The sequence below is a fragment of the Colobus angolensis genome, unplaced genomic scaffold (genome assembly GCF_000951035.1).
Source record: "Colobus angolensis palliatus isolate OR3802 unplaced genomic scaffold, Cang.pa_1.0 Scaffold178, whole genome shotgun sequence".
Lineage (NCBI taxonomy): Eukaryota > Metazoa > Chordata > Mammalia > Primates > Cercopithecidae > Colobus > Colobus angolensis.
Genome location: NW_012114910.1, coordinates 4,194,916 through 4,206,027, shown reverse-complemented (window position 1 = coordinate 4,206,027; position 11,112 = coordinate 4,194,916). Strand labels below are relative to the sequence as shown.

Below are 11,112 nucleotides of genomic sequence, written 5' to 3'. Positions count from 1 at the left end.
TCCATGTTGATCAGGCTGGTCTGGAACTCCTGACCTCAGGTGATTCGCCTGCCTCGGCCTCCCAAAGTGCTGGGATTACAGGCGTGAGCCACCCTGGTCTAAACTTTTAAGCAACTAATATGGACAGAACAGAGATGTGCAAAGGCACTTTCAAAACAGGGCTGGGGCCAGGCACAGTGGCTCATGCCTGTAATCTCAGCACTTTGGGAGGCTGAGGCAGGAGGATAGCTTGAGCTCAGGAGTTCGAGACCAGCTTGGGCAACAGAGTATGACATTGTTTCTACAAAAAATTAGCCAGGTGTGGTGCCGTGCACTTGTAGTGTGCCTATAGTCCCAACTACTTGGGAGGCTAAGGTGGAAGGAGGTCCAGGCTTCAGTGAGCTGTGACTGTGCCACTGTACTCCAGCCCAGATGACTAGGTGACAGAGCAAGACCCTATCTCAAAAACCAAACCAAACCAAACCAAAAAAACATGGCTGGGGTCGGGCACGGTGGTTCACGCTTGTAATCCCAGCACTTTGGGAGGCCAAGGCGAGAGGACTGCTTGAGCTCAGGAGTTTAAGACCAGTCTGGACAACATGGTGAAAACCCATCTCTACAAAAAATTAGCCAGGTGTGGTGGCACATGCCTGTAGTCCCAGCTCCTCAGGAGGCCGAGGTGGGAGGATACCCTGGGCCTGGGAGGTCGAGGCTGCAGCAAGCCGTGATTATGCCACTGCACTCAAGCCTGGGTGACAGAGTGAGATGCTGTCTCAAAAATGAACAAACAAACAAACAAGGCTGGACTATTAGGGCTGAATGGAATAGCATATGGAAAAGAGCAACTAGGTTTAGAACAGGAGATATCAGAAAGACAAACATATGGTCTTTCTTTAGGTATTGTGGAAAGGGCTGTGTTAGGCTGCCATAATCAATGACTCAATCACACTGACTAAAGCTCCTCTTGTTCACTCATCAGCCTTCTGATTACAATTTGGCTATTAGACTTGCATATGGGGAGAAATCAGTGTTGAGGCTGGCAGTTTTATTTTTCAACATAAATTATTAATAATATGTTTCTGTTTTTAGACATTAGTCTCTGTGACTCTGTCCCTGTGAGTCTGATCCACTCACGGTCTGCCTGGTGTTCTACAGGTGACATCTGATGTCACTGCCCACCCTTTTCACAATTGCAACCAAGTCTTGTCTCCTTAAAAAAGAATAAGCTCAAGCAAGTGCAAGGACCAGTTATGAAGCATCATTTCTGTCTTCGACAATGCTTAGCACTGTGCTAGCCATAAACTAAGCGTTCAAATATTTGCTGACTTCTGGAATCTGTCACCCTAAGAGTTGGCACATATGAATAGGTTCAAGGAGGGTTTTAAAAATTTCTGGGTAACACATCCACCGTGGACTATTACAGGAAGCCAGAGATGCTGGGGCATATCACAAAGCCCGCAGGACCGCCAGCATGAAGAATGCTTCCACAAACGGGTGCCCATTGTCAGAGACAGAATGCTGGGCTAGACGGGACCCCAGTCCCTGCCAGTGGAGCATTTCTTAGGCTCTCAAGACACAAAACGTCACATTGAAATGCGTCTCAGACAAAGCTGGCAATGTTCAATGCCCTCCTGCTTTGAATTCTGGGCCTTTTTCCAAGGAGATTAAGAGCACAAGGGCATGGCTCTGTGCAGAACACGCCACCACTGCCCACCTCATTCGCCATCTAAATGTTCCCAACCTAAGTGGCAATATTCCTCCTATATTTTCTGTGGAAAACCAGGCAGATTCAGTGAAGAAGGAATTAATCAAGAAATCATTTCCAACTAATGCCAGCAGCCCTACTGATAAGAGCTGGCAGTATTCCAACAAGATGCAAACACTACTTTTATAACAGACCACTAATTATTCTTAATAACATAACCATTCTTTAAAAGCGGACAAACTGCAAAGATCAAATAGACAGTTAAATTGAAAGGATTAAGAAGTAACTTGGGCCTGGAAACTGCTATTGTTAAAAAGCAACATGTTGCTATTTATCCACCCTTATTTAAAGCATGCCCTCAAATTTCACATCCCTCAAGCTCTCTCAGGCCAGAGTCAACAAGAGGCCTCCCTCAGTCACAGAAAGACCAGCCAGATCTCACAGGGAGAAAATGTTAAGGGAAACTGCCTTCTGCCCCTCTCAAAGTTCACGACTTCCCTGGGACTCCAGCAGATATGACCTATTCAGGTCTTTACAGAAGAAAACAAAGCCATACAATGCACACAGAAGCCAACGCAGGATAGACTGTAGTATTCCTACACTTCTGCCCGGAGGCAAGCTAACTTTTAGTTGGATTTTCAATAACTTACTAAAGAGATTTCTCTCTCCCCCAGTGTTACTAGATAAGAAACACGCTCACAAATTTAAGTTTTACAAAATGAATGAATGTATTCCACAAAACAAGGGAACTTGGAGGGGTCAAGGCAACTTTGTTGAAGGAATGCCCGTCAGTCTCTCCAGTGTTTGAACCTGGCTGGTGGTAAGACAAACTAAACAGAGCTTTTCCCCAAGAGACTGTTTAACCCCCAAAGAAGAAAAACACAAGTATCCCCATATGACAAGCCTCCAGATGTTTGAAATCAAATTAAGTGGATTTGTTAGTGAATTATGATTTTTCTCCTTTACTGTTTAAAGGGCTGCAAATACAAACTCACTGCAAAAGAGTAGGGTGGAGGTGGTAAGGGCGATCAATCAGATATGTGCATTGGAGGGTAGGGAATTTCCCAAAGCCTTTTCTCTAGGCTCTGAAACTAGGACCAAACGGGAGAGGTAACAAGCAATTTGGGACAAAGGCTCCCCACCACCATGGCAATATGGCTGTCACTGCCTAATATTATAAAGGTCTTCCAGGAAAGCAACCCCCTCCTAAAACCAGCTTCTGACAACAGCATACAGGAAGATACATGTCTCAGAAAGTATCAACGTCCTTTCCATAGCTCCTTCCAGTTCAGAGGTCACTGGGCAGGCTTGGCTCTGGGATGAAGATAAAATGAACTGCTCAGCATTTATTGCTGATGGTGGAAGCAGGTTTTAACATGCTCTGTCCCTCTCTATATCACAAAGAGCTGACTGTTTTTGATTTGTTAATTCTTTTTCATTCATGACACATTCCCACTATCAAAGTGTGGCCTATGAGTGCTTTATTCCTAAAAAAAAAACTAAAGCCAATATTGTTTTATTTCATTAATTTCCCCTCCTCTGCCCATGAGCTGGAGGTACTCAAAGAGGTTCAGAACCCAGTTACTGGCAATTACAGATCATAATGGTTCTCAGCCTCTGCAGACAACAGAGGGGACCAAACCTTCAGGCTAGTCTTACACTCTCCCAGGCTTTCCATGGTTGCTAGGGCAACTAATAAAGAACACTGATTTCTCTCCCTCCCCGCAATGTAAGCCTCAGGGAGGTGGGTCAAGCTCAGAGAAAAAAAAGCAAAAAAAGCTACTACTACTGGGATAGGGAGGGAGCCGGTGGATGCTATATATTTCTATGATTGCTTTAAAAATAACACGAATTGTATCCATTCTCTCCCCCAACTTTCATTTTTCTGGCCCCACCCACTCAGCCTGGCAGGCAGCTGAACCCTCAGCCATCTGGCATCCTAGCTTCAATGACACATGCTCTAATTTACATTAAGCCATTAGAGCTGCCCGTTTCAGCAGGAAAGTTCCCGCACTGGGTTAAGGGCTGGTTTCCCAGACAGAAATTAGGCAGAGGGAGACCCCTGTGGGGAGAACTGGGCATAGCTCCGACTCAGACTCCCAGGCTCCAAGGGTCAAAGGCTTCACTCCCTTTGCTGTGCTTGACAGGGGCTATCCAGACAGCAGACAAGCAGCTCTGGGCATACACCAACAACCCCTAAGATAGCGTAAGGACAATTATGTGCACAGCTAAGAAAAGGCAAGTGTAATTAAAACCCATGCCTTTGGATAGGCACGGTGGCTCATGCCTGTAATCCCAGCACTTTGGGAGGCTGAGGTGGGCGGATCACCTGAGATCAAGAGTTTGAGACAGGCCTGGGCAACATAGTGAAACTCCATCTCTACTAAAAATACAAAAAAATTAGCTCGTTGTGGTAGCGCACACCTGTAATCCCAGCTACTCAGGAGGCTGAGGCAGGAGAATCGCTTGAATCCGGGAGGAAGAGGTTGCATTGAGCTGAGATTGTGCCATTGCACTCCAGCCTGGGCAACACAGCGAGACTCTGTTTCAAAACAAACAAACGAACAAACCCAAAAAACCATGCTTTCGTTCAATTACAGTAAAACCCGACTCAGAATAATGAAGAACATTCTCCCAGGGTCCAGCTGACCCTGGGAAAGCCAGAAACAAAAAAGTTTTACCACCTTTATGTCCAAATACACTGAATTCTACTACTGAAAATGGCACCAATTTAATTTTTATCAACAAGGCGTGCTAACTAAAAACGAGAATGTAGGAAATTTTTTCTGAAGAGAGACTATTTTTAAAATTAGAACAGGAAATGGGAATCTAACACTATCCAGCAACAACAGCAAAAGACTCTGGTCTAATATTTAGTCTTGGAGTAGGGAAGAAACAGTAGCAGCTGAGAGAAAGATAAGGTGACAGGAAAGGCAGATAAAGGCATTTTCATGAATTAATGCAATCTCATCTCATGTACTTTTAGGATGCTACCTTGCTTTTTTTGAGACGAAGTTTTACTCTTGTTGCCCAGGCTGGTGTGCAATGGCACCATCTCGGCTCACTGCAACCTCCACCTCCTGGGTTCAAGTGATTCTCCTGCCTCAGCCTCCTGAGTAGCTGGGATTATAGGCATGTGCCACCATGCCCGGCAAATTTTTGTGTTTTTAGTAGAGACGGGGTTTCTCCATGTTGGTCAGGCTAATCTTGAACTCCTGACCTCAGCCCACCTCGGCCTCCCAAAGTGCTGGGATTACAGGCGTGAGCCACTGCGCCCTGCCAGGATACTACTATTAAGACTGAAAATTATACCATGTTTTGCACAAGTATAAGTGGGAACAGAACCTCCTGGTATTTTCCTTACAACCAGAAGTAATGTTTACATTAAACATAAGAGTCTTTTAATAAATATATGATGTGCTGGTCCCAGATGTCAAGGTAACATTAAAGAAACCCCTAATTTCTTCTAAGCTGTTGGTTTAGAAACTTACAAAAGCTTCTATCAGGAAACTGTATAGCCAGGAATACAGACCTTAAGAAGCTAATAATGTCACGTGTGATAAGTAGTAGTAAATTAACTTAGCCTGAAGAGTCAAGGAAGGTCACTCTGAGAAAGGCCTTTGAACTGTGACTGGAGACTGATTTGAAAAGATGGGAGTGAGGCTTGTGGGGTGGTGAGGGGCAGCGCCCAGCAGAGGGACCAGGAAGTGCAAAAGCTTGAAGGTGAGAGAACAGGACTTCCTTCAATTCAGTAGGAGGCTACTACTAAGAGGGGGAACCGGGTGAGGTGAGCCCTGCCTGGAGAACGAGCGAAGCAGGTGCCACAGTATGGGTTATGTGGCCTTAGAGCCACATTAAGGGCTTAGGGCTGGGCAAGCCATGGTGCGGCAACTGAATTCTTCTCATTTCAGAAGTCTGGTTTTACTGTATTTCCTATTCCTAGACATCTGGATGGTGGGCTCATTTCAAACATCTTATTTTAGTTTTGAGCAAATTCCTCAGCCCCTGCCATATTTAATACTATATGTCATTACTTATAAAGTACTAACTACAGTCATGCATTGCTTAAGGACGGGGTTACGTTCTGAGAAATGCCTCATTAGGCAGTTCCATGGCTGTGTGAATATCAGAGTGTACTTACACAAACTTACACAGTACAACATCCTACACACCGAGGCTATATGGTACAGCCTACTGCCCCTAGGCTACAATCTGTACAGCATACAACTGTACTGAATACTGTAGGCAACTGTAACACAATGGTAAGTATTTGTGTTTCTAAATGTAGAAAAGGTAAAGTACTGTATAAATGATAAAAAGTGATACAACTGGATAGGGCACTGGCCATGGGTGGAGACTGCAGGACTGGAAGTTGCTCTGGGTTGAGTCAATGAGTGAGTGGTGAGTGAATGTGAAGGCCTAGCACATTACTGAACACTTTATGAACACCATACATTTATGCTGCACTACATTTATTTTATTTAGTTATTTAATTAGTGCTGGGATTACAGGCATGAGCCACTACGCCTGGCAGGCTACACTAAATCTATTAAAAATATTTTTCTTTCATCAATAATAAATTAACCTTGGCTTACTGAAACTTTTTTACTTTATAAACTTTAAAAATTGAAAAAACTTTTAGAATATTTTGTAATAACACTTAGCTTAAAACACAATGTTCAACTGCACAAAAATATTTTCTTTCTATATATTTTTATTCCATAAGCTTTTTCCTATTTTTTTTTTTTTTTTTTACTTTTTAAACTTTTTTGTTAAAAACTAAGACACAGGCACACACATGAGCCTAGGGCCGCACAGGGTGAGGATCATTAACATCAATCACAGCCTCCACCTCCACATGCTGTCCCACTGGAAGGTCTACAGGAGCAATAACGCACATGGCGCTGTCATCTCCTATGACAACACTGCCTTCTTCTGAAATAACTCCTGAAGGACCTGCCTAAGGCTATTGTACAGTTAACTTTTGTTGTTGTTGTAAGTAGAAATATGTTCTAAAATTATGATAAGGCCCGGCACGGGACCTCATGCTTGTAATTCTAGCACTTTGGGAGGCTGAGGCAGGAGGACTGCTTGAGCATAGGAATTCAAGACCACCTGGGCAACATGGAGAAACCCTGTTCTCTACAAAAATACAAAAATTAGTGAGGTGTGGTGGTGAGGGCCTGTAGTCCCAGCTACTTGGGAGGTTGAGGTGGGAAGATTGCTTGAGCCCAGGAGATCGAGACTGCAGTGAGCCCTGATTGTGCTACTGCATTCCAGCCCGGGCAACAGCAAGACCTTGTCTCAGAAAAATAAAATACAATAAAATAATGATAAAGAGTACAGTAAATACACAAGCCAGTAACACAGTCATTTATCATCAAGTGTTAGGCACCATACATCATTGTATATGTTACACTTTTACATGACTGGTAGTGGAGTAGGTTGGTTTACACCTACTCACAAACACGAGTAATGCATTTGACTTAATGAACAACTATTATGTCACTAAGCGATAGGAATTTTTCAGCTCCATGATAATCTTATGGCACCACTGTCACGTGCAAGGTCTGTCGTTGACCAAAACGCCATCATGTGGTGCATGACTGCATATACTATAACTCTGTTGCTAAGGACTTTATATACAGCTTCACTGAATCTTCATAACCGTGAGGAATAGATGAGAAAACTGAGTGGTTAAGGACATGGCTAAGGTCACACAACCGGAACACAGCACAGCCAGGATGCAAATCCAAGATGTCTGACCACGCCCTAGCACTGAGGTTGTTAGGTAAGATACTGTCCTTCCGCTTAAGGAACCTGCAGTCCAGTGGACGATCTACAACAGAAAACTGCCAGCCACAGGCGTACCCATGAGGCTTAACTCAAGTTCCCAATGAAAGGAATGTTTAAGTTGAGATCTGAAGGATGAGACGGAGAGGAGGGCTGTGAGCTTCAGAGTGTCAGATAAATTGCAGGGGTTGCAAACACTAACGAGCAAGCCATCTTCATAAAAGGGAAGCTTGCAAATTCACTGGTACAGTGAATACAGTGCTCACTTCTACACAGACACAGAGCCTAAACAAAAGTCAAACCAAATTTCTCAAGATTCTTCAAAGAAACCAAACAGAAATTCTCTCTATATATACTCAGGAAAGAAAACAGTCAAGTTTTCTGGAAATAAAATAACTATAAATAGGCACCACAGTCAATATATACCTAGTGGCAAAAGTCAAGGCCATGTCTAGCTAAATGTAGACAGTCCTCAACTCCCCACAAACTCTGTCCTTATTACAACTTTGCCTTAGTCCCTGGGAGCAGGAAAAATGTTTTCTCTATCTTCCCAAGTCTACGCAAAGCCTGTCACTCAATAAATCTTTACTAAGTACATCAATTCCCAGCATTCCCCCTACTGGATTGAATTTCCAGCACTTTCTGAGGACTTATAGCTGAGAAAAAGCACACACGACAAAGCTGAGGGATACGGCCCCAAACTTTTTTTCTTCTCTTTCCTTCCCTTGCCCCAAGAGGGGAACAAAACCTCAATCCTAAACATTTTTCAACTGAGTCTAAATAAGAAGAGTTAGAAACACAAAATTAACTTTTACTATTGTGAAGATTTTGCTTGAAATGAGTGTTCTAAAGGTTTTGCCAAAATGTCTGTTTAATTTACTCCAAGTAACCCTGCCAATCGATTTAACAACGTTTTCACACGTGTTTATGTCATCAGGGTACCATCCCAACCTCTAGTGGCGTTGTTAAGGGACACAGTGCACCATGGTTACTTTGCTTTTATATTCTTGGGTAAACATGTTGACAAGTCAAAAAGCCACATTTGAAAACCAAAACAGCACACAAGATCAAGCCCAGAAGGGTTAAAATGGAAAACTGATACAAGTTTCGTAACAGAAATTCTGAGGCCTCCCTACTACCCGAATTCTTTCAGCTTTAGTAAGTTCTCTGATCTGCTCTTAAAACCTCTCCTCCTAGGTCAAGTCCCATTCTCGATTTCAATCGCCTTATACTGACACTTTGTTACAATTCAGTTTCCAAATTCCACTGGCACAGAGGGCTCCCCTCTCTTGATGCCTTCTGACAGCCCATAACTGAGTCAAGCTGTCGCTGGGAAACCAATCTCCTTACAAAGTTCCCAGGCACCCCGGGCTCTCTTTGTACAGACGCAATTTACAGTTTACGATGCTTTATTCCATTGTGAAAAAAACCGTGAAACCAAAAACCTCAGTAACGCAGCAACGTTAAGGAACTGCTTTCCTGTACTCCGGCACTAGCTCTAGTTTGTGGATAGAATCATCTGAAAGAGAAGAGATGGGCAGATTTTACATACACGAAGGCCCAACTTCATTATATTCAGATTTTTCAACTATCCTTATGAAAGTAATACTATGAACACACCATCCTCAAAGCTGCCCTCAGAATGCAGAGTTCCCTAGTGGTGACAGGCAGAAAGCTGCCCATGTTCTCTCCCAACTTTGTGTGCCCCAGAGCTCTCATCTGTGGATAAGGAAACACAGAGGCTTGTTCCGAGATAAAATCCAAAATTCTTGGCTTCATTACCAATAAACCCTGCTGAGATTATTCCACATGCATCTCTATAAAAAGCAGCAGTCAGCATACCCACACTCGACATTCTCCCAGAGAGCAGTACTAAGAATATGACTGAAATTCCACATTGGAGTGCCTCCCGTAACTTATATTCAAGAAATAGTACAGCTGATTGCCTGAGAATTTGCATGAAGAACGAAATACCAAAGTAATAAAATGCAGACCAATTCATAGACAGCTAGCTCTTTCTTCACATCTGCAAAAAATAGACTCATCATCTCCTGGGGCCAAACACAGTATCATCTAGTGGATGCCTGAATAAAGATGAGGCCTGTACTGGCTCTGAGTTTATTAATTCAAACAAGACTTTGACTGTCAGCATTCTGCAGTTTTCCTGATGGAGAAATCAGGCACCGAGGGCATAGTACAGGCAAGTCACAGGTGAGTGTGGAGCAGGTGCCAAGGGCCACTGAATTCTGACTTATTTGGGATCAGTGGGAGGAAGGGAGCAAATGAATGAAATTTAAACATCACTGGCTTGGCCGGAGCTTTTGTCTGCGCCTCTGTAAGGGTGCCTGAACAAAGGCACCGTGCCTGGCACAAAACAGGATATCAGTAAATATTTGGAATCCGTGAATAGCAGGTACTTTCATCTGTACATCCCCGAAGCTCCCTCAAATAAGTTCGTGCATTTCATGCTAGGAGATGGGCATCATCAACCCCATTATATTGGTGGGGAAACAGTGGCTCAAAAGAAGGGACTGACCGATCAAGTCAAGTCAGCAGCAAGGGTCGCGGCCCTAACCACACCACAGCTGCAGGACACTTAGCTCCCAGCCACGCCCACCCACATGCACCACCCCACCTCCTCCGCTGCTTACACGACGCCCCCACCTCGCGCCCCAGTCCCGCCAGGCTGAGGACAAGGCACAGCAGCGTCCTCTCGGCCTCTCCCAGGCCCCAATTCGACACAACCATTCCCCGTTCCCAGTCCCCGGACGAAGAGGGGGTGCAGCCCCTCCACCTCGCACTGCCGCCGCCCCCAGCCCGACCTTTTTGTCCCAGATTTGCAGGGGCTTGCTGCCGATGCTGTAGAGGATGGAGAGGAAGCCGCTCTGGAACGTATTTTTGAACATCTCGCCGGCGGCCTTCTCCTAAGCCGCCCCGGAGCCGAGCTAGGCCCAGGAGTAGATACAGACACCGAGCGGCGAAGGCACAGCAGCAGGCCGGCCCTGTTCCTAAGAAAGGTGGTTGAGCTCCCGGCCTCCGGATCTGCAGTCACTGATGGCCGGACTCGGACGCGGGAACGCTAAGTCCGCGATCTTCAGCTCCTAAGCTGCGAGCTCAGAACGGAAACCACAGCAACTACCGCCCGCGCCGCAGTATTTCCCCGCCTTCACTGGAGAAGGAGGGCCGCCCGTTGCTTAAAATGAATCCCTCCGCCCATCTGAGCCCGCCCCCAGGAGCGCGGGGTCCAGTCCCGTTACAAGAACCACGGACTTCCGTTTCGTTGCGCTTGTAAGCCCCGCCTGGTCCCTCCTTCTCCTGAGAAAGAGCTCAGTTGTCAAGGTACTATTTTTCTTGCAGTCGTCGCAGAGAGGCCTTTGGAAAAGCGGAAGGGCACGGAGGGTTCTGGTCTTTGTTGCTGGCGGCTGCGTGATGTCATGGGAAGGTGGCGGGGCGGTGAGTGACGTGAGGGGGCGTGACGGCCAGGCCGGGAGGAGTTGCCCGCGCGGGAGAAAAGAGGCTGGGCAGGGAAAGTGACTTTGAAGAGCTTCTTGGCGTCGGACGGACGCCCAACAAATGCTTGTCGGCCAAGTACAGGACAAGGTTAAAGGGAGCTAACCAATATTGAGCACTAACTG

General features: G+C 45.3%; 1 protein-coding gene across 1 annotated transcript in view; it reads right to left on the bottom strand.

The window, feature by feature from the left end:
• CFAP20 (cilia and flagella associated protein 20) overlaps window positions 1-10,716 on the bottom strand; it is a 15,778-nt gene extending 5,062 nt beyond the window's left edge. Inside the window, exon 1 of the mRNA XM_011938808.1 lies at window positions 10,300-10,716. Coding sequence (XP_011794198.1) covers window positions 10,300-10,383 — 84 coding nt within the window. The 5' untranslated portion in view covers window positions 10,384-10,716. The remainder of the gene's footprint in view (window positions 1-10,299) is intronic.
• Window positions 10,717-11,112: the final 396 nt, after the last annotated feature.